Source organism: Saimiri boliviensis, chromosome 12, assembly GCF_048565385.1.
Source record: "Saimiri boliviensis isolate mSaiBol1 chromosome 12, mSaiBol1.pri, whole genome shotgun sequence".
Lineage (NCBI taxonomy): Eukaryota > Metazoa > Chordata > Mammalia > Primates > Cebidae > Saimiri > Saimiri boliviensis.
This window is the reverse complement of record NC_133460.1, coordinates 8,026,162-8,050,139: the sequence shown is the minus strand read 5'-3', so window position 1 is coordinate 8,050,139 and position 23,978 is coordinate 8,026,162. Positions and strand designations below refer to the sequence as shown.

The window sequence follows — 23,978 nt, the reverse complement described above, 5'->3', positions numbered from 1 at the left end:
ATCCCAGCACTCTGGGAGGTCGAGGCAGGCAAATCACCTGAGGTCAGGAGTTTGAGACCAGCCTGGCCAACGTGGTAAAACCCTGTCCGTACTAAAAATACAAAAATTAGCTGGACATGGCGGCGGGTGACTGTAATCCCAGCTACTTGGGAGGCTGAGGCAGGAGAATCACTTGAACCCAAGAGGCAGAAGTTATAGTGAGCTGAGATCACGCCATTGCACTCCAGCCCTGAATAAAAGAGAGACAGTTCAGCTTAAAAGACATGGGGTCTTGCTCTGTTGCCCAGGCTGGAGTACAGTGGTATGATCATAGCTTACTGCAGCTTTGAACTCCTGGGCTGAAGTAATCCTTCCACCTCAGCCTCCCAAGTAAGCTGGGAGGTACAGGTACACACCACCATGCCCAGCTAATTTTTAAGTTTTCTGTAGAGACAGAGTTTTACTGTGTTGCCCCAGCTGGCCTGAACCTGGGCTCTAGCAATCCTCCCGCCCCGGGCTGCCAGAGCACTGGGATTACAGGTGGGGGCCACTGCACCTGGCCTGAAACTACTTTCAGTGCCATCAAATGAGCACTACAAAATCAGGATTATCTATCTCTGGTGGCAATACAGTGTGGAGAGAAACACCAAGCCTCTCTTGCCTAGCATATCAATACATGAAAGAAGTAACTCCCTGCAGACAATCCAGACCTATCAACTTATCTACACATCAAACCTATCACTATTTTGCTATTAACAAGTATGTGCTGGGTCATATCCAGAATAATACAATTTCAAAGCTCTGATTTCTAAACTACCTATTACACACACACACACACACACACACACACACACACACACACTTGATCAAAATAAGGAAGGGAAAGAACTCAAAGGGAATGTAAATCTAGTTCATTTAAAATAATTAGCTCAAGAAAGTTAGGCCTGGTATCACCACACTTCATACCACTCAGCACTCTGGGAGGCCAAGGTGAGAGGATTACTTGAGGCCAGGAGTTTGAGAGCACCCTGGGCAACATGGCAAGACTCCATCTCTCTCTCTTCAAACAAACAAACAAACAGGCAGGGCTCGGAGGCTCATGGCTGTAATCCAAGCACTTTGGGATGCTGAGGCGGGCAGATCACTTGAGGTCAGGAGTTTGAGACCAGCCTCATCAATATGATGAAACCCTATCTCTACTAAAAATACAAAAACTAGCTGAGGGTGGTGACGCATGCCTGTAATCCCAGTTACTCGGGAGGCTGAGGCAGGAGAACTACTTAAATCTGGGAGGCAGAATTTGTAGAGAGCTGTTATCGCGCCACTGCACTCCAGTCTGGGTGACAGAGTGAGACTACATCTCAAAAAAAAAAAAAAAAAGAAAAAGAAAAGAAAAGTTCATTGTTAACTTTAAGTTAACTAACTGTAAGGTGAGACTGACATGCCATCTATACTCTAAATTTATCTCATTCTGAGGGATCTCCACAACTAGAATCTGGAACTACAAAACAAGATTAAGCTTTTGAGCTAACCCCAGCCCTCCCATGCAGCCCAAAGCGCAGAGGCACATAAGACCAGGCTGCATCGAGGATCTTTGTCTCCATGATAGGGACTGCAACTCAGTGCCCCTCAGCAGTACAGAGCCACCCATGCTCTCTTTGACAGCCTCGCTCACCAAGGACATAGAGTTTGGGAATCTCTGGCCTGCCCAGGGCTGCCAGAGTTCTACCAGCAGTGGGAGTGGCTCCCTAAATAAGCACATGGCTCGTACAGCCTAGTAGGGTACTGTCACCTGGTAGCCAATGGGCAACACCGGAACAAAATCAGAGATCTATGAAACTGCAAACCTGTTACGTACAGTTTATGCACTAGATGGCTCCGCAGGTCCTGAGTGACATGTTCATGCCAGCCTTTCCTTACACCAGTGCTGGAAGGAGGAGCTGCTGTTGGTATAGTGCTGAGGGTTCCAATGTTACCAGAGTTGGAGCCATCGTTCATCAGGGGGCTAGGGAGGAAACAAGGACACTTCATCCATCTACTGAAGGGACTAAAACACACTTAGTCTAATAAGGTTCTTCTACCACCATATGTGACTTTTTAAAAATTTAAGTCAGGAGAGCCAAGTCATGTATATACAATGAAAGTTAAACTATGTTTAATCTATTACCTGTTCTACATTTATAATTAAAGAAAGAAAGAAAAACAGCATTCACCCCTCACCACCCCATTTAAACTATTTTCTCTACTGCACATTAATAAAGAATCAGTTTTGTGTGGTTCTCGGTCCACACTTCCGTTGGACTGCCACTCAGAACTGAAACATGATCTTACTTTGCAGCCCCCAGGGAAGTTGGAAGAGCGGATTCTGAAATCAAGTTTGGGGGCTGCTGATCTGTTGTTATTCCTCCTGCTGGAATGGTCATTGGGTTATTTCCTTTAAAGACAGAAAGAAAAGAAATCAATAACTCTTAAAATTTTAATATATACTTCAAAGTTTTGATGACAGATAACCAACATGTCACCATATAAACAATTGGTGATTATTTAAGTAAGTGATTCTATCAGTTATAATAAGCACAAATGCAGGAACTCTGAGTGTCATATTTTTAATAATGGTAACCAACGTGCACAAATAATCAGTAGGCACCTCCCCACTCTACTTTGTAATCAAAGTAGAAACGCTAGGTTAGCTGGTATCTAGTAACCCATATACACCCTCTGACTTTCATTCTGCTTCATGAGTATCACTCCTAAGTGACTCAGCTACCCACATGACACATGCCTCCGTCTTTACCCCCAATATGAGAAAATAAAATCATAGAAATTAAACTCAGGAAAAAAATATCAAGGTCAATTTGTCTACAATCTTCATATTAAAGTAAAGGAAAGCTGAGATGCAAAAGGTTAAGCTTGTCCCAAAATTATACCATCAACAGGAGAGGAATTACATTAAGACTCTGGTTTCAGGATTCTAACTCAGTCTCCTGGCCAGTATTAATTAGATATTTCATTAGGGCAGTTGTTTTCCAAAAAGCAACAAATAAAATGACTTTGGCCGGGCGCGGTGGCTCCCTGTAATCCCAGCACTTTGGGAGGCTGAGGCGGGTGGATCATGAGGTCAACGGATCAAGACCATCCTGGTCAACATGGTGAAACCCCATCTCTACCAAAAATACAAAACATTAGCTGGGCATGGTGGTGCGTGCCTGTAATCCCAGCTACGCAGGAGGTTGAGGCAGGAGAATTGCCTGAACCCAGGAGGCGGAGGTTGTGGTGAGCCGAGATCACGCCATTGCACTCCAGCCTGGGTAACAAGAGTGAAACTCCGCCTCAAAAAAAAATACTACTTTAACTGGGCATATTTTAAGGTGTAATTTTTAAGAGTTAAATACTTAGTCTATTAGGAAAAGAACAAAACTAGCACAACTAGTTAACCAGACTTGACTTTACAAACATCACTACTTAGCTTAAGCCAAAATGTAAAGGGACTGTGTCCACTTAAAGTAAAATATTAAAGAAACCATATGCAGAAATGACAAAAATCATGGTGATATGTAAGCAAATGACCAAAGGCTGGTAAATAAGGGGCTGGGGTGACAAAGGAAATACTGGTATGTCCGGCAGCCTGAGCCAAGAAAGTTCCCAGGACTCCTGTCTTTAACCACCTGAAGTCCAGGCTGGTCACTTTGAACTGTGGGGAAGACCCTAACCAAGATATGTGAGAAACTGCCAGACAAAAGTTCTCCATCAAATAAATGACAAGAGTCAGCAGGAGGGGTAGAGTCAGCATCTTGACGTATGAGATCTGCATTCTGAGCACATGGCACATTCTTTATGAAAACTGTCCAGACAGAAGTGGCACAGAATGCAACAAAAACATTGCTTTATTTGCAAAAGCAAATAAAAAAATTCTTTTTATAAGCATGTACCTTTTTTTTTTTTTTTAAGACGGCGTTTCGCTCTTGTTACCCAGGCTGGAGTGCAATGGCGCGATCTCGGCTCACCGCAACCTCCGCCTCCTGGGTTCAGGCAATTCTCCTGCCTCAGCCTCCTGAGTAGCTGGGATTACAGGCATGTGCCACCATGCCCAGCTAATTTTTTGTATTTTTAGTAGAGAAGGGATTTCACCATGTTGACCAGGATGGTCTTGATCTATTGACCTCATGATCCACCTGCCTCGGCCTCCCAAAGTGCTGGGATTACAGGCGTGAGCCCACCGTGCAGCATGTAACATTTTCATCAGACATTTCAGCTTTTTCCTGGAAGATTTTTATTTCAATCAATGTAGTAAAAAACAAAACAAACAGAAAACTGCCTTGGGTTTCATCACTACATTACCTTCGGTGCATCTGTACAAGTAGGAACAAAGTTGAGAGTTCTTTCACCTACCCAGGGGATTCAGAGTCCTCATCTGCTGGTGGGTTTGAGGCTGTGCTGGTTGCTGGCCAGGAACCTGAGGCTGCAGCTGCGTCTGGGGCTGGTTCATGTAGGGGAGTCCGAGAGCAGCATAGGCTCGCTGCATGGAGCTGGGGTCTATGGGATTTGGGTTACTTAAAGAAGTGGCATTCTGTTGCCCTGTGCCAACAGACCCAATTGTGTTTTGAATCCCACTAGCCGGAGACCCCAGGATGGCTATAACAACAAACAGACAAACAAGAAAGGTTAGCAAAAGGAAGAAGCCTACAAATGATTTAAAAACTTTTGAGAAGCAAATACATTTTACCAAAAGACTATACGTGAATATCATAAAGCCATGAAAAAGGCTAGGGAGAAAGGAGCTGTTTTGAAGGAAATTCTCATTTATTCTGCTTGGCAGTAAGAGAAGAACAAAAAGCTAAAGAAAAGTCAAGTTTCTGTCTTAACATGCAACAGGTCATAAAAATCTCACTTAAAAAAATTACTAAGTCTTAATATCTAGAGACTCCCCAAGAAGTCAGTTTCAGGGAGTGGCTAATGTATGACAAGGGAAACGTCTTGATTCTCTGGGGGCCGGCAGACACCTCTGAGATGAACAGAGGAGCACCCTCCTGCTGCTGACCCCAACCCTGTCCTTCACTGCTCACCTGCACAGGTAGAGAAGGAGCAGAGAAGATACCTGGTCAGTCACTTTTGGTTAATAAATCTATGATGTGCTCTTCCAAATCACATAATTGGAATTCCTTGAAACTTATACAAACAATGACAGCATAAACACAACCTTCTGACGGGATCCCTATGCAGCAGAGCACCATGCTGAGCTCTCTGGCTACATGAAGCTAATCAAGAAATACTGCACTTGACTGACTGACTGATCTGTCTGAAATTAAGGCTGGAGTGAAGCTTTGCAATTCCACATGGGTCTTGATATCCAAGAGTCACCTCAGTACTCATGATATTCAGGAGGTGGCGGCTCTGCCTCACGTGGCCATCATCAGCTTCTGCTACCTAGGCCCACTGCTGGATGGCAGGGAAGCTACGCCATCTAGTTAGCTAACCCCAGGAGACTAAAGGAAAAACTGGTGTCAACATAAGGAACTCCATCTCAAAGGGCTTCTGATGTAATAGAGAGACAACTCCAAACTTCCATCAATTTGGGGATTTCAAGGTCAATAAATCTAACTACCTACCCATCCACCTGTTTGCCTGCCCACTCATCTGGCCAAACAACCCAAATGTTGTTGTTGACTGAAATTTTATCATACAGTAGAAGTTTTATATCACAGTACTGATTCTTCTTCTTCTTTTTTTTTGGAGACAGAGTCTTGCTCTGTCACCAGGTGCCAGGCTGGAGTGCAGTGGCGTGATCTCAGCTCACTGTAACCTCTGCTTCCCAGGTTCAAGTAATTCTCCTGCCTCAGCCTCCTGAGTAGCTGGGATTACAGGCGAGCGCCTCCATGCCCAGCTAATTTTTGTATTTTTAGTAGAGACGGGGTTTCACCGTGTTGGCCACGATCGTCTCGATCTCTCAACCTTGTGATCCACCCACCTCAGCCTCCCAAAGTGCTGGGATTACAGGCTTGAGCCACCGCGCTCGACCTGATTCTTATTTTTGAGTTCCTTAACTTCCACAAATTTTAGAGTCATGTTAAAAATAGCAGCTTATAGCGTTGCTACTATAACACAACATTTTTGATATGTAAAACACAATCACAAAGCCTTTCTTTCAAATTCAGACCACTATGTATAAGAGGAATATTCTCACATTCAACCATCAGCGCACATATAATAAACAACCCCAGTACTTACCAGAGCAACTTAATTAAACTAAAATGTGTGAAAAAAAATTCCTCATAATTACATATTCCATACTATTAACTTTTCTAATAAGGATATTCAGATCAACTCATTAACACTCATTAGACACAATTACAAGCACCAAGCACTCATTATCATAAATGAAAAGCAACTCCCAAGGTGCACTTTATGACAAGTGTATAGCTGAAGTAAGTCATGCACAATACCTTTAAAAGTATTCTAATACTACTCCCCAAAACGTTAAACATGTGTCCACCATACTTCTGAAACCGACATCCTCTATTTTGTAGAAGCAATATGGTATAAAAATGAAAGTAACAGTGGTAGGATAGTTTATTTTTCTATAACCTTGTGATGTAAAGAAGAACAGGGCTACATTACATTTAACAAACATGGTGATGAACTGTGGAGAGAAACTTAAAGAAACAAAGTATACAGCCTTCCATTTCCAGATGAATGCTTTATTGACGTCTTCCTACACTTCCCTTTTCTTCACACTTCCCCAAGTGCCATCCAATTAGCTAAAATGCCCCACCTTACAGTGAATGCCCCTGCTAAGCCCACAGCCATTTACAGGGCAGCCAGTGCCTCTTACTCACACAGGCCTCCCATCCAAGCTGCTGACATGGTCACTGCATTTTGTATTAAAATCATTCATTTTCTAAATGTAAATATTGTATTTTTAAGATAAAAATACATCCATGAGAAGTAAGCATTTGGAACTCACCATTTCTAAAATTCAGAAGCAAGGGAAATAATTTACAAACAAATAAAGAAGGTCTCTTGCCATTTAAGCATGGCTGAATTTGAAGTTGAAATGATGCTGTTAGATGAAATCATACAATACTGAAGGGTAAGGGAGCTCAGCCATTCACTGTGTGGCTGATGGATGACTGAAAGGGGAGTCCTTATGTACAAGCAACCATCAACTGTACTGCAACCTCAAGGTGCTCTGAGTGCTCATGGTGGTACTCCCAATCCCTCTCTGAATTCCAACAGTGCCTCCTGTGTCCCTGCTTGTCCTCAGACACTGACTCTTCATGTACTCACTCACCCACATGACAGACTCAGTGAGTACACTCTGCCAGGCTCCCAGGTATGATGTGGACATAAATTTCTGCATTCTCTGAGCCTAGAATCTGTTGGAAGGGATAACAGATTAATCTAATAATCACCTAACCTAACCAAACTGCATCTTGGAACCCTGGGGCAGAGAAAATCAGGCTCATCTCATCTTCCCTATGCATCCCTGAAAGGTGAGATTAAGGTGACACTCAAGTTTTGCTCTTCACCGCCTGCCACCTGCCACATGGGCCATGTGACCTGCTGTGCAGAGTCCAGGGGATGTGTCAGGTATAGTACAGCAGCCAGCATACCGTGGGCCCTCCCAGCGCAGCCCATAAAGTGCCTCAGAACTGAGCAGAAATGCATAGAAAGCTACAGACAGCATTGCTTCGTCTACCTGGCATTCTTAAGAATGAGGTTTCTATATTTATCCTTTCCTCATTATTGCTGCCTACCTCTTCCAGTGTCAAGGCCGTGTGCTCACTTGGCCATTTTTACATCTTTTTTTCCTCACTAGAGCACAAAGCTCTAACCTTTAGGAAGCCACAACACACCTGTAGCACACTAACACACAGGCTGGATTCTTCTCCTGGGCCCATCAGGTGGCATGCCTGTCTCAGATATTTATCTCTTTAAAGCACCCCAACATCCCCCAGCCTCACCACCTCTTCTGATGTAAGCTGAAGAAGAAGCCTATGACCTATGAACAAAAGGCCAAGTTTTAAATTAGACACTCTTTCTGGGACTCACCTGCCATTCTTCACGCACAAAGAATGTTCCACTAAGAGGCCAGGCGCAGTGGCTCACGCCTATAATCCTAGCACTTTGGGAGGCCAAGGCAGGTGGATCAATTGAGGTCAGAAGTTTGAGAACGGCCTAGCTAACTTGGTGAAACCCCATCTCTATCAAAAATACAAAAATTAGCTGGGCGTGGTAGTAAGCACCTGTAATCCCAGCTACTCGGGAGGTTGAGGCAGGACAATCACTTGCACCCAGGAGGCAGACGTTGCAGTGCACTGAGATTGCGCCATTCCACTCTAGCCTGAATGACAGAAAAACTCAGTCTCAAAAAAAAAAAAAAAAAAGAATAAATAATGTTCCACTAAGAGGTTCCCTGTATAGTCTATGCTGCTGATGAAAAGTACTCAGTTACCCCGACAAATTCAGCCCTCAATCATTCTCAATAAAACTGAACTCCATTTGGAAATTCAGTGAAAATGAACATGAATTAAACTGTGTAAGCTTTGTCAGGATGGGGAGAGACGCACCATGAAGCAAAGCAGTAGCTGTTAGAACTGAATCTACAGCGGCACGAGAGTGAGCCGCATGTCACCCAAGGCAGGCCAGAAACTGTTAGTGGGAGGCGAAATGTGTATGGGGAGGGCCAGCTGCAGGGCTTGAGTCTGCCTGGTTTTGGTATATTTGGGGGGTCATAGAACCAGTTTCCTGAGGATACCAAGAGATGTTTAGATTTCTACTAAAAAAGAAATGCGGCCGGGCATGGTGGCTCAAGCCTGTAATCCCAGCACTTTGGGAGGCCGAGGCGGGTGGATCACGAGGTCGAAAGATCGAGACCATCCTGGTCAACATGGTGAAACCCCGTCTCTACTAAAAATACAAAAAAAACTAGCTGGGCGTGGTGGCGCATGCCTGTAATCCCAGCTACTTAGGAGGCTGAGGCAGGAGAATTGCCTGAGCCCAGGAGGCGGAGGTTGCGGTGAGCCGAGATCGCGCCATTGCACTCTAGCTTGGGTAACAAGAGCGAAACTCCTCCTCAAAAAAAAAAAAAAGAAATGCTAGAATTTATTCAGGTGGCTCATACCTGTAATCCCAGGACTTTGGGAAGCAGAGGTGGAGGAATTACCTGAGGTAAGGAGTTCCAGACCAGCTTGGCAAACATGGGGAAACCCTCTCTACTAAAAATACAAAAATTAGCCAGGCGTGGTGGTATGTGCCTGTAATCCCAGCTATTAGGAAGGCTGAAGCAGGAATCACTTGAACTAGGGAGGCAGAGGTTGCAGTGAGCCGAGATCACGCCACTGCACTCCAGCCTGGGCAACCGAGTAACATTATGTCTCAAAAAAAGAATTTACTCAGACCTGCAGCCATCTCTATAAAGTTGCTGGTGGTACCACCATACCTCACGAGTATTGTGTGGACCAGGACCTACTTCCCATCTGGCACCTTCCTATGCACAGTGTGGGGCATGACAATGAAGAGAAGCACTGAGGGGGACCCAGGCACCGCCAGGCTGGCGACCCAGCCTCCCATCAGATGCAGCCACAAGCCCTCAAGCAAAATGCTTTCTTCAGAAGCCTAGTGACACTGGCTCAGCAACACTGCTCCTTGCTAGCAAGGAGCAAAGCTGTTCAGATGAAACACATCACCAACGACCCTTTGGTGCTTAAGTCTGGGTCAATCAAGCCCACCATTCTCTCTACAGTATTCAGATTCTGCTCCCTACTGTTCCCCATCCCACCAGTTTGTCACAACAGGTGAAAATCTCTGAAGGGTCCTCAAGTAGAACAAAGGGGCTGCTTCACACACACTCAGAGGGCACCTGATGCACTATTAAATGAGTGGCAGTTCCAAGGAGGGAGATCTTGCCTCCATTTAATGAAAGGAGGTGTTTGTTTTGTTTTATTTTTTGTTTTTGAGAAGGAGTCTTGATCTGTCGCCCAGGCTGGAGTGCAGTGGGAAGATCTCAGCTCACTGCAACCTCTGCCTCCTGGGTTCAAGCAATTCTCCTGCTTCAGCCTCCCGAGGAGCAGGGATTACAGGTGCCCACCGCCATGCCCAGCTAATTATTTGTATTTTAGTAGAGAAGGGGTTTCACTGTGTTGCCCAGGCTGGTCTTGAACCTGAGCTCAGGTAATCTGCCCACTTTGGCCTCCCAAAGTGCTAGGCTTACAGACATGAGCCACTGCATCCGGTCAAAAGGAGGTGTTTAAAACAATCTATAGATGGAACACGTTGCCAGGTCAAGCAGTGGGCACTGCACCCATGGAGATACCTGGCAGCAGCTGGGGCCATGGCTGAAGCACCCAGGGCAGTGCGTGGAATAGGTCTGCTCTGGGGCTGACAGCGCAACCTTGCTTCTCCCTGTGGGACTCTGGGTTGGAAAACCCATGGTCTCCCTGAGAGAATGACTCAAACCCTGTCACCCGCTCTGACCCAGACGCCTGGCCTTTCAAGGCATCCACAACAGCGCATCTCAGATTTTAATGTGCACACCAACTACCTGGAAATTTTATAAAAACGCAGGCTTTAATACAGGAGGTCTGAAATGGGGCTCTAATTTCTTTATTGCTTACAAGCAACCCGGGAGCGCCTGTATGGTTTGCCCGAGCCTACACTTTGAGCAGGAAGAACTTCACCAGTGAGGCAACATGAGCTCCAAGACCCATGACCACAACCTGGTCACAGGTCCCACAGCCCAGTCCTCATTCCACTCTGTGCACCAGAATTTACTGGAGGTAAGATGGCAGGACTGAACTAAGATACATATCTTGGAGTGTCCTAATTATTCAACAAAATTGAACACTGCTATAAGGGATGGTTAGCTCGAGATCAGTGATTACAGAATCTTTAAAAAACAATTCAAGGCAAAATCGAATGAGGCCAGATGCAGTGGCTCAAGACTGTAATCCCAGAACTTTTGGTAGGCCAAGCGGGGAAGATTGCTTGATCTCATTAGTTCAAGACCAGACTGGGCAGCAACATGGTGAAACCCCATCGCTACCAAAAAAAAAAAAACAAAAAAAAAAAACAAAAAACCACACACACACACAAAAATTAGCCAGGCATGGTGGCAGATGCCTGTAGTCTCAGGTACTCTGGAGGTTGGAGTGGGATGACTGCTTGAGGCAGCAGTGAGACATGGCTGCACTACTGCATTACAGCCTGGGTGACAGAGCAAGACTCTGTCTCAAAACAAACCTAACAAAAACTCAACACAGGCCAAAAAGGTAATCAATGGTCTGGGCTTCATTTCAAAGAATGTCAGATTAGCTCCACAGGTGATTCTGGAAGGTTCCCTCAGTACAGACATCAGTAACAGAAGTTAGAGAGCAGACTGTGTGCTGACCAAGGAAGTGTGCCATCAGGTAAGACCAGCGCTGGCCTGTGGAAAACAATGCATAAAAAGCAGAGTCCTGGGGCCCCAAAGGTAGTCTCCACAGAGCGAGCACAGGTGGGTCTCGGCAGAGTCCCTGTGGCTTCCAGGAGCTCACCACAGTCCACCTCTCTGTTCACCTCGCTTGCACAGGACCCCCAGTCCAGTCAAATGCATGCCCTCACAGGCTGTGTACTGTGCGGACACCGTCCCTACTGTCTGAAATGTTCTTTCTTTGTTATTTTGTTTGCCCTGTGCTCCATCAAATCCTACCTTTCTCTATAAAGTAGTCAGGTGCACTCCAATTCTCCTAAAAAAAAAAAATTCGACTGCACTGACTCATCTCTACCTCAGTCCTTTGAGGGAGGTCACCCTTCCGTTATTTTAAACATATGTATCATCTTCAAAGCCCAACCTTAAGCCATGGTAGGGTCAGATTCACATTTTCCTCTCTGGGTTCCTAACTCAAGAGTTCACACACAATAAGCATCATTTGATTTGGGGGGAAGAGGAAAAAAAGCAAAATTTACAGAAAGGGTATGGCCGAAAACTGGTCACTCACACTTTTATTAAAAACTACCAAAACTTTGTAGCAAGTTAATCTAAATCTTCCTTGTGACTTTATAAAATCAGCCTGGTAATATCTTGCATTATGACTAGTAGAAAACCTGTGGTTTACCACTTGAGAGAGCATGCACGGAATCAATTTTCACAACACTGAGGCAGTTATAAGGATGGTTTAAAAAAAAAAAACCACATACACTTCTTTTTTTCTTTTAAAACAAAAACCACGTGTTTCTTAAAAAGAGAAATCACAAAACTGTAACTGTCATGGCAGTATGTACCAGAAACAAAAGATCCCCAAAAAGCCACACCCCCAAATTAAAAGTTAAGGATAAAATTCTAGCCGGGCGCGGTGGCTCAAGCCTGTAATCCCAGCACTTTGGGAGGCCAACGCGGGTGGATCACGAGGTCAAGAGATTGAGACCATCCTGGTCAACATGGTGAAACCCCATCTCTACTAAAAATACAAAAAATTAGCTGGGCATGGTGGCGCGTGCCTGTAATCCCAGCTACTCAGGAGGCTGAGGCAGGAGAATTGCCTGAACCCAGGAGGCGGAGGTTGCGGTGAGCCGAGATCGCGCCATTGCACTCCAGCCTGGGTAACAAGAGCGAAACTCTGTCTCAAGAAAGAAGAAAATTCTAGCTCATTATTCATGAAATAATGTATAACTACAAACTTGAAAAAGAGTATTTTGGCACTTAAAGGGCCTATTATTAAAATGTGCCCTAAAAGACAAGAAATTTAGCCATCACAATATACTAAAGAAAAAAGTTGGGAGGAAAAACAGACTGTATTCCATTAGAACTACTGTCTCAAATACCTGGTCCTAGAAGACCCAGGATTCTAGAATGTCACTTTATATGAGATATCCAGGGAAATTGTTTATTAATTCAAATTTTGCTCAAAGAACAACTTTTTTTTTTTTTTTTGAGACGGAGTTTCACCCTTGTTGCCCAGGCTGGAGTGCAACGGGGCAATCTTGGCTAACTGAAACCTTTGCCTCCCGGGTTCAAGTGATTCTCCTGCATCAGCCTCCCAAGCAGCTGGGATTATAGGCATGCCAGTATGTCCGGCTAATTTTGTATTTTTAGTAGAGACGGGGTTTCACCATTTGGTCAGGCTGGTCTTGAACTCCCGACCTCAGATGACCCGCCCACCTTGGCTTCCCAAAGTGCTGGGATTACAGGTGTGAGCCATTGCACCTGGCCAGGAAACTGGCTTTTAAAGGAAACTCATTGTGGTTCCTCTGTAGGGAGGCAGATAACAGGCCCCATCACCATGGTATTTCTCTTCTCTGTGATAGGGACATCCTGCTTTAAATGAGGCAGGGTCAGCATCAGCTCACTGCCCACTCCCTTGCTACCAGAGGGAGGCGGGCTGGACAGATTCAAAGGAAAACCACGGGTGCTGTCACTGGCATGCCATTCCACGGTACTCTTAGGAACAAAGTGCTTTCTCCATCTTTCCCTGGGCCACTCAGAAACAACCAGAAAGAAAACCAGCACATGTTCTCCAGGCAGCTGCAGGGTCTTGAGGAAGGATGATCAAGAAGAATGAGAGGAACGAACACTTAAAACACAAAACAGGGAGAGTGGCAAGATGGCACAGACGAGATGGAAGAAGATGAGGAAGACTGTGTTGTGCTAGAAAAGTCGCTAAGGGGGCATCTCCAGCCACGAGGGGACAGGAGATTGAACGGTACTTCCTAGCTGTCCAAAGCTGAAGGACACACCCAAAGACCACGGTTTTACCTCTAAAATGACAGGAAAAGGGTTTAAAAACAAGGAAAGTTCATCCTTCTTACTGCCTGAAGCAGGGAGCCCCAGAGCCCCACTCAGGCCTCCCAAGGAGCAGGGATTGCTACGTCAGCTGAGCCAAGGGCTACAGACAACCCAGACAATGGCAAATCGACGGGGTGACTAGGATGCAGCAGCCCTACGGCAGAGGCTCTCAATTCAAGGCAGAGGGAATGATTGGTTAGTTATATCAAGAGGTCTGGGGACTGCAGCTCCAGAGAGGGAAACCTTCACAAACATCCATGTGGGATTTTATACTGAACCAGCCTGACTGACAGAGCCTTCAAAATTTACTTCAGGATAAGGGCCTTCCAATTCCAAAAGTATCCCCTCTGTCCCCCCACCCCAGACATCACTGCCATTACAGTGACATGGAATTTAAATCCTCACGTATTGAGTAACTGTCAGGAAATACCATGTCTTCATGTTGGCTCTCTGACCAAAGTGACTCTGCTGTTCCATGTAGCTTCAAGTGCGTGTATGCAGGGGGCAGGGAGAGGGAGAGGCAGTGAGTAAGTCAGGGTCCAACACTCTCACAGCCTTCCCGACATGGAGAGCCAACCTGCCCTCTGAGCTTGGCTGTACCTTGGGCCGCTGTCCACCCTACCTCACCCTGCACTCCGTGGCTTATAACCCCTGCCCACTCCCTACCTACTCTCTGCATTTTCTTTAGAAACAGCTTCTATTCTCATCTCCAAGCTTCTCTGCCCCCGTGCTCACTTACTTTGTTGGTTTCGCTTGTCACTGGCATTTTTCAAAGGGAGGCAAACAGGACAGTCATGTCGTGTGCAGTTCTTCCAATGAGAGATGATTTGTCGTGAAGATGCACAATGGGCAACTATGACCAGAAAAACAACGAGATGTTATTTTTCTATCCAAATCGTCACACTTTCAATTATACCTAAATTATAATGCCAGATTCCATAAGAAAATGGTAACAAGTGTAACCGTAACACAGTACAGGCAGTCCTCAACTTACAAACAGGCTGTTTTCCAAAACGTTTGTAAGTTGACTATTGAGAAATCCAAACAAAACTTCCCCTAGAAGCAATGTTATGAAGGATGGGTGATTAAGGGCAGCCCACGAAACAAAACAAAAACTATTCAACCTGGAATACTGAACAACTGCAATGAAAGGTAGAACAAATAATAATTCTGTGATATCACTATTTAAAATAAAAATGTTCAATTATGTTTCAAGATGAAACCACCTAAGCGAAGAAATACAGATAGAGAAGCAAATGAGAAGTCTGTACAGATTCCAAAAGGGACTCTGGGCACTTGGTGAAGTAGTACTCAAGAGGGAAACTGATCCTGGTTATTCCGTCTTCATCTTCTAAAGGTCTAACCTTACCCTTCCTCTGCTTCTCTGCTACAACAGGGGTACTCTGGGAACTCACAAATGTTACAGTAGGAGACAAGGAGACCAGGGGGAGATTCCCCCACAAGGTTTATGAGCATAAAAAGAGAAGGAAAGAGAATAAAGATTAAAGGAAAGTACAGCTGTTAATAGGAAACACTTCCTTTAGTAGAAATGAGGTGTCTGAAGTAAAAGAGGAGACAGAGGGCACATGAGGTGCCTAGTTCACCACCTCCTCTGGGATGATACAGTGCACAGTTCCCCATGTCACTGCCAGTCACCCAGGACAGCTTCGCTGTCATCTGGACTTGCCTCAAGACACAGGACAGAGGAGCAAGACAGCAGGCTGCCAAGACAGATGCTGGGGTGCAGGAAGGGCGTGTGCCTGCACGTGCGTGTGCTATGTTCGCTGCCCAAAAGAAAACCACAATCTAGACATTCACAACAGACAGTGCTGAAGAAGTGACCAATGTCTTCCGTGAGAGGGGAAGGAGGAAAAGAACAAATACAGGGCACAGCTTCACACAGAAGTTCACAGAGTAGCAGAAAACCAAATCGCCTTTCTCCTCAGCAGATAAGACTTCCTAGGGCACCTGACTGTTGTGTGGGAATCGTGAGCCCAACATGTCTTGCCACACCAAATGGAAGGCAGTACTCAGTCTGTCTGAGACTTATCAACCAGAGAGCTGCTGTACAATAAAGGCAAATTCTTCCTGACCTCTGCCACTTAGAGTTCCAAAAACAGCACTTACCTTGGCAGGCTTTCCCAGCCTGACAGTGCGTCATGTGATTCAAAACGTTTTTCATGGTTCGACAGTGTGGGAGCGAGCAGGCCCGAACCTCTCCGTTTGCTTGCTCTCGTCTCTGACACTTATGAGCATGAAGCAGTAGAACCAGCTGCTGCTGTATCAGTTTGCGTTTTTCAGGATCTGCAGTGGGGCCCGTTGCAATTGCTTGTGTGGGTACAATTCCCACTGTTGTTTGCATCTGGGACTAAAATAAAGCATAATAATAAAAACACTTTAACCTCTCAGAGTTCCAACTCTCATATTCATTAATTATTTCTCAAACGAAAGCAAAAGCTGATGGCTAATACTAACCACAGAGAGAAGGCTAGTGTGGTTCTCTGTAATCCACTGATGACTTTAAGAAGATCCAGAAGCACAGACATAAACCCAACTCAGCAGCAAGGCTGATTCAAGTTCACTTGTATATAATTATCATCCAAGCAAGACAATGGCTGACTCTTCACTGTTGCAACCAAAACCCAACTCACTCTACAATGCACACAACCACAGGAAAAGCTGTGTATTTTATCAGATGGACCATAGGAGATTGCCGTTTCTGTAGGTTCCAAATGGCCAAACACTGGCAATTTCATAGGGTTCAATCTAATTAAAAAGATTGGCAAGGCCTGACCAATTGCAATGTGCTGCAAACATTTGATGTAGCAAAAAGAATCAGAGCCACCTTTTGGATTTCATTACCACATGACCAGAAGGACAACGCCTGCAGCTTGATTTCACAGCAAACATTACCTCTCCTAAAAGACTAATGACACCTAGCTTTATTACAACCACCCAGTTGAATGGCAAATGCACTGTCTTATGAAATGCTTTGTTTTTCATTAAAATTTCCACTCAGACAGCTGACAAATTTTAAATATTTGGTGATCTGCTAAAAATACAGAGAGTTTGCTTTCAGTTGCCTGAAATAACAAGCCAGACCAAACAAACCTTTTAACTGCAAGGAAAATGGAAAAAGGGACCCACAGAATCTTATTCTTTACAAACTACCAGCATTCTTCAGATAAACGTACTAAAAAAGACTTAGGCAATAAGAGAAGTGTTCCTAATGTGCAACAGTATCCTCCACGGTTCCAGGATTTCCAGTCTTCTAGCACTCTATTTCCAGCTTGCTTCCACAACCCTCATTACCTCCCCTAAAGTACATCACTCTGATTTGTTAAAAATGTAAGAATCAAAACCGTATATTCATGATGAGAGAAAACTGTAAAATTTGTTTTTAATGAATCAAAGCTCACTTTTAAAAGGTTACAGAGTTTTCTGCTTTGGTTTTAACAAGAACTAGAAAATACGTGTGTAGAAAAGCTGCATGGCTTCGCTAGGGAGCAAAACTCTCTGAAGTCTGAGAAGGACCCAAAGCAAAATCAGCATCCTGGCCGAGAAAGAGAGCATCATGAAGGCACGGCTCAACTTCTAAGAGAAAATAGCCTCCTTCCCTTATGTTTATTTTTTCCTGATTATAAAAGTATATATGCACACTGCAGGTAATTTGGAAAGCAAGAGAACTACTAAAGAAATAATTAACAATTAAAATCCCATTATCCAGGAGTCCACTATTAAAGTGTTGATAGGTTTTTCCCCCTTCTTTTTTCTATACAGATGCACATGTATGAACCATAATCAATAGAACCTCTTATCTCACATGCAATGCACACATTTTGCTTAGTGTTTTTTTTTTTTTTTTTTCCAGGTTCTGCCTCATACCATTAAACAGTGGGCTGGGCTGATTTGTAATAAAGGTATGGCATGTTACTCTCTACCTTTATATTCATTTAACTAGTGTCCCGTTATGGGGCATCAAATGGAATCCCTGGCTTCTTCCTTTATTTTTTACAATGTTAACTAAAGCTTCAGTAAGCAAATAGCCCTTAAGCTGTCCCCACAAGCATGCAGTACTGGTGTTAAGTCCACTGCTCGATTGACTTATCCCTGTGAATTGGAAGGTCCATCCAGCAATCAACAGGAATGGAGATGTGGAAGAATCAGAGAAACATAAAATGGGTCTCGTTTAGATCTCTTTCTTTTATGTTTATGAAAATCTCAAACATACACAGAAAAGTGGAAAGGAAAGGATATCATCATTACACCTAAGAAAAAGAACAATCCTTCTTGGGTATCAGCTAATACCGAGTCATATTCCAATTTCTCTGGTTGCCCGAAACATTTCTTTTATAGCTGGTTTGCACAAATCAGGACCCAATGAAGGCTGACATCCTCTATCTGGTTGTTTTTAAGGTTCTTAATCTATTGTGTTCTCCCTTTTTCCACTCCTGACACTACCTTGAAGAGACCACACAGTTGTCCTCTCACTGTTTCTTAAAGTACAGAAATGTGACATACCAAAAAATTTATATAAAAAGTAGGCAAAAATTTTAGCTCTACAAGTAAGTTATAAGCAGACTGTTCTCAATTCACCAAAAATTAACACATTGCTTTTGACTTGGGATTTAAAAATATTTTTCTTTTAATTTCAGGGACAAGGTCTTGCTATGTTGCCCAGGCTGGCCTCTTGGGCTCAAGCGATCTTCCCACCTCAGCCTCTCAAGTACCCGGGATCACAGATGTGTGGTGGCACCCAGCTGGCTTTTTTTTTTTTTTGAAACGGGAGTCTCACTCTGTCACCCAGGCTGGAGTGCAGTGGCGCCATCTCAGCTCACTGCAACCTATGCCTTAAGGATTCAAGTGATTCTCCTGCCGCAGTCTCCCAAGTAGCTGGAATTACAGGCACCCACCACCACGCCTGGATAGTTTTTCTATTTTTAGTAGAGATGGGGTTTCATTGTGTTGGCCAAGCCTGACCTCGAGTGACCAGCCTGCCTCAGCCCGCAAAGTGCTGGGATTATAGGTGTGAGCCACCACACCCAGCCTTGCGTGTATCTTTAATATTATCTTTTGCACTTACACCTGACCATATGTTGCAACAGTATGGTTGAAAACTATATGACAAATTTAAAACCTGTTCTGTTATTTGTCTACTTCTGGATGGAGGACAAATGTACAGTTTAATGTGCTCTACATATTGTTTACATGTATCTCAAAAGCCATTCTGAGGGTGAAGCTGAGTCAATGGTGGAATAGAAAATGTTTTACATCCCTGTGCCTGGCTCTCCTCACGGAATTCTGTATGTCTGTCTGAGATTAGCTTAGTTTTGCAGAGTACTTACGAATACAGGGGTGCACTTAATTTCCTCCTCTCCCAGCATGGTGTTCAATGAGCCATGAGAGTTAGACGTAAACTGTAGGTGACCCCCAAATCTGTCAGAAGCATCCTTCAGACTTTCCCAACTTTCCTGCCCAGTTCCCACCGGCAGGCAAGCACTGAGGATGGAGGGAGAGTACTTCAGAACCTCCTTTTCAAGCACAGAACAAAGCCATCGTGGTGGAAGCTGCACCAAAGGTAATCTACATTTTGCGTGATTCTGTTTACCTTTTTTTTTTTTTGAGACAGAGTCTTTCTCTGTCACCCAGGTTGGAGAGCAATGGCACGATCTTGGCTCACTGCAACCTCTGCCTCCCGGGTTCAAACAATTCTCCTGCCTCAGCCTCCTGAGTAGGTGGAATTACAGGCACCACCACACCCAGCCAATTTTTGTATTTTTAGTAGAGACGTGGTTTCACTATGTTGGCCAGGATGGCCTCGAACTCCTTACCTCAGGTAATCTACCTACCTCGGCTTCTCAAGAGCGCCCACCTGAAATTTTGCTTTTCTAAGAGTCAAGAAAATTTTGAAAAACAGTAAAAATAAAGGAGCAATATATATTGCCAAATACTGAAATATACTATATAAAGCTAATTTAGTTGTGTAAGTCAGAAATAGATATACGTACACATGAAATTAGGGGACAAAAGCCCCCCCTTATCCTTAGGGGACAGGTTCCAAGAACCCTAGTGGACACCTCAAACTTCAGATAGTACTGAATCCTATAATACCGTATTATTTTCTATACACACACGCCTATTATAAAGTTTAATTTATAAATAAGGTACAGTAAAAGATTAACAGTAATAATAAAATGGAACAATTATAATAACACATTATAATAAAAGCTACATGAATGTGGTCTCTCTCTCTCTCTCTCTCTCTCTCTCTCTCTCTCTCAACATGCTATTGTACTGTACCCACTTATTTTTGGACTGCTGGTAAGTGAAACCCCAAGTAAGAGGAGACTATTGTATCATGAAGGTGGAGCTTTATATACAAGAGTGGTGAGGCATCTTTGATCCTTATCTTCCCTTTTATTTAAAAATGAAACAAAACCAAACCTTCAGATGGACTAAGGTGAATAAAAACAGAATAAAATAGAGAAAAAAGTTAAAATACTTTTAAGACATGAGGATGAGAAGGCCTTCTTAACATAGACACATAATAAAAGAAACAACAAATACAAAAATGTTCTGCAGCTTGGTGCCTGGGCAACACAAGGAAAGGAGGGATCATTCTCTACGGCAGTGAGGAGGACTGCAGGCAATGGACAGTCCAGGCAGAAGAATGAAGACAGCCTTCTCTCTACCTCCTACTCGAAAATGAACTCAAAGTGGAGCAAAGATTTAATGTAAGAGTGACAATCATAACATTCATAGAAGAAAACCAGGAATAAATCTTCACAACCTTGGATTAGGCAGTTTCTTAGCATGTCACTAAAAGGACAAGTGACAGAAGAAAAATAAACTGGATTTCATAAAAAATTAAAAACCTTTATGCTTCAAAGGATACCATTACAAAATAATGAACTGTGAAAGTGGAAAGTGAAAGACAATCCAAAAAATGAGAGGAAATACTTGCAAATCACAGGTCTCATAAGCACTTGCATCTAGAACCTATTTTTAAAACTCCTACAACTCAGTAATAAAAAGAGAAATAGCCCAGTTAAAAAATGAGTGAAAGTGCTGGGCATGGTGGACACGCTTGTAATCCCAGCACTTTGGGAGGCCAAGGCAGGCGGATCACCTGAGGTTGGGAGTTTAAGACTGGCCTGACCAACACGGAGAAACCCCGTCTCTACTAAAAATACAAAAAAAAATTAGCCATGCATGGTGGCAGGCACCTGTAATCCCAGCTACTCAGGAGGCTGAGGCAGGAGAATTCCTTGAACCCGGGACGTGGAGGTTGTGGTAAGCCGAGATCCCGCCACTGCACTCCAGCCTGGGCAACAAGAGCAAAACTCTGTCTCAAAAAACAAACAAACAAAACCAAGAGTGAAAGCTCTGAATAGATGTTTCTCCAAAGAAGATACACAAATGGTCAGAAAGCATATGAAAAGTTGTTGAACTCTATTAGCCATTTGGGAAATTTAAGTAAGAACCACAGTGAAGTACCACTTCACACCCACCACATGGTTATAATAAAAAGTCAAGCGCTAACCAATAGCAACAGAGGGGCCAGGACGTGGAGAACTTGGAATCCTTACACACTGGTGTGGGAATGTAGAAGGCAGCAGCCACTTGGGAAAACAATCTGGCAATTCCTCAAAAGGTCAAACACAAAATTACCATATGACCTCTGCAATTCCTATTTTTGGTATATAACCAAAAGAACTGAAAATGCATGTTCACACAACTGTAAAAAATGTTCACATCAGCCTTTACAAATAGCCAAAAAGTAGATACAATTCAAACACTCAACAAGTGATGAAGGGAAAACAGAACATGATATATATCCACAATGGAATATTACTCAACCGTAGAAAGGGAAGTAACCACACATACTACAACATGAACTTTGAAAACATGCTTAGTAAAAGAAGCCAGTCACAAAAAACCACGTTACATGATTCAATTTCTGGGAAATATCCAGAATAGATACATCGATGGGAGTAGAAACACTAGTGGCTGCTTGCTAATGGGGGGATCAGGGGAAATGGGGAATAACTGCTAATGGTACTGCGTTTCTTTTTGAAGTGGTGAAAATGTTTCAAAAACTGACTGGTGATGGTTACACAATACACTAAATACCATGGAATTGTACACTTCAAAGCAAGGACTGTATGGTACATGAATTATATACTAATAAACTGTCTTTAAAAAGTTCTTACGAATCATTAAAGACATTGCAATTCTCAAGTACTCTGGCAATTCAGTATGATTTTGGAAAGTAACATGTATCTAAAAGAAAACTATACATTTCTTTCTACAGTAATTCCACTTCTCCTAACTTATTATTAAGGAAGTAATTGGACAAGTATGTTAAAATATGTGTGCCAAAATAATGCATCACATCCTGATTAAATAATGAAAACTGGAAAAAATTCTAAATGCCTGTCAAAGGTAGATTAATTAAACATCCTATGGCTACCAACTTACAGTGAACTAACAGGCAAACATGAAAATAAGGCAGACCTCAAGTAACCCCTCCAAAGCCATGTGGAGCAGGGGAATGGCCCAGCCAAACACTGCCTGAATTCCTCACTCACAAAAAACTGGGAGAAAACATCCAATGACTGTTATTTAAGGCAACAAACAACAGTAACAACAAAAAGGTAGACCTTCATGCTGTAACAAAAACCTATTTCAGCAACTACAATTTTTATAATCAAAAAGTGTTCTATTTTGGGGGGAAATCCCTGAGAAAACAGTATCAGAAGAATCAGTAAGAAAATGATGAGGAATTAAATATAAAAATTAAATTGTAAAAGCATTGGAAGATAATTAAGGTGAGTGCTTTGTTATGCAAAGGTAGTAAAGGCTTCAGTCACAGAGCATAAAGCAGTGGTTCCTCACTATTATCAGTCAAACTTCTTTTTATGTTTGGAGACAGGGTCTTGCTCTGTCATCCAGGCTGAAGTGAAGAAGTGCAATCGTGGCTCACAGAGCTCAAGTGATCCTTTCACCTCAGCCTCCTGAATAGCCGAGATCACAGAAGTGTGCATCACGACGCCCAGTTAAGTTTTTAGAGAAAGGGTCATGCAACGTTGCCTGAGTTGGTCCTGACTCCTGGTCTCAAGCAATTCTCTTGCCTTGGCCTCCCAAAGTGCTGGGATTATAGGCATGAGCCACTGTGCCTGGCCTTTCAGTAAAAATTCTTAAAATACAGATCCTCCCATTTTCCCCCAAGAGACAAGTCTGCTTTGATTTAGACTTTTCCCAATTTTTCTAAAGCTAACATACATGTACTTTTACAATGAGAATAAAGACATCCAAGAAGCCAGCAGTGGTGGTACACCTGTAGTCCCAGCTACTCAGGAGGTGAAGGTGGGAAAACTGCTTGAGGCCAGGCGATCAAGGCTATATGATTGTGCCTGTGAATTGCCATTGTACTCCTGCCTGCACAGCATAGCAAGATCCTTCTGCTAAAACAAGACGAAAACATTGAGAAAAGAGAGAAAAAAAGAACAAAAGTCCCATGAGTGATTCCAATGCAGCAGAGAACTGTACCAATAAATAACTGAGAGGCCAGATTACGGAAAGACTGGCATTCTCTCTATAACTAAAACCACTAAGAATAAGTGTAAAGGCAGTGGATGAATTAGAACAATTAAATCTGAAAGACATAAGACAAAACAAATAGTGATGGCGTGATTATTGCTTCTCCTCTGAGACCATCTTTATTCCTCACTCTGTGCCAGGCTTTGTGTTCAGGGTCCAAAGTATAGCAGCTCATTGAAGACACACAGGTCCTGGAGGAAGGAGTGCGCTGAGGGCTCGACACACAACAGGTGAAGTAACTGAGGCCCCAAGGAAAGGGCCTTGCCTGGGTGGTGAGCCGGTCCCCTAGCAGCAGAGCCCTGCCCCTGCCCCTCTGTGTTCCTCCTCCACAGAGGGCTGCGCCTTGCTTTACAAAGTATTCTAAGAGAATCTGACAGGAAAAATGTGAAGAACAGGACCGAAGCAACTCAAATGCTTATGTCTCTAAACATAAGCACTTTAAATCTTACTCAGAGAAATGCTCATCAAAGTAAGATAACATCATTTTGTCCTATTACAGGACAGGGTGGGCTGGGTGTGGTGGCTCACGCCTGCAATCCCAGCACTTTGGGAGGCCGAGGCTGGCGGATCATCTGAGGGCAGGAGTTTGAGACCAGCCTGGCTAACATGGCAAAACTCCATTTCTACTAAAAATACA

General features: G+C 43.6%; 1 protein-coding gene across 2 annotated transcripts in view; it reads right to left on the bottom strand.

The window, feature by feature from the left end:
* The window catches only part of CREBBP (CREB binding lysine acetyltransferase), a 167,199-nt gene that overhangs the window by 62,023 nt on the left and 81,198 nt on the right, over positions 1–23,978 (bottom strand). For both annotated transcript variants that reach the window (XM_003928470.4, XM_010339127.3), the window contains exons 4-8: positions 15,866–16,106; positions 14,478–14,591; positions 4,369–4,611; positions 2,311–2,413; positions 1,838–1,984 (exon numbers count right to left, since the gene is read on the bottom strand). In XM_003928470.4, the coding sequence (XP_003928519.2) occupies positions 1,838–1,984; positions 2,311–2,413; positions 4,369–4,611; positions 14,478–14,591; positions 15,866–16,106 (848 nt within the window). The remainder of the gene's footprint in view (positions 1–1,837; positions 1,985–2,310; positions 2,414–4,368; positions 4,612–14,477; positions 14,592–15,865; positions 16,107–23,978) is intronic.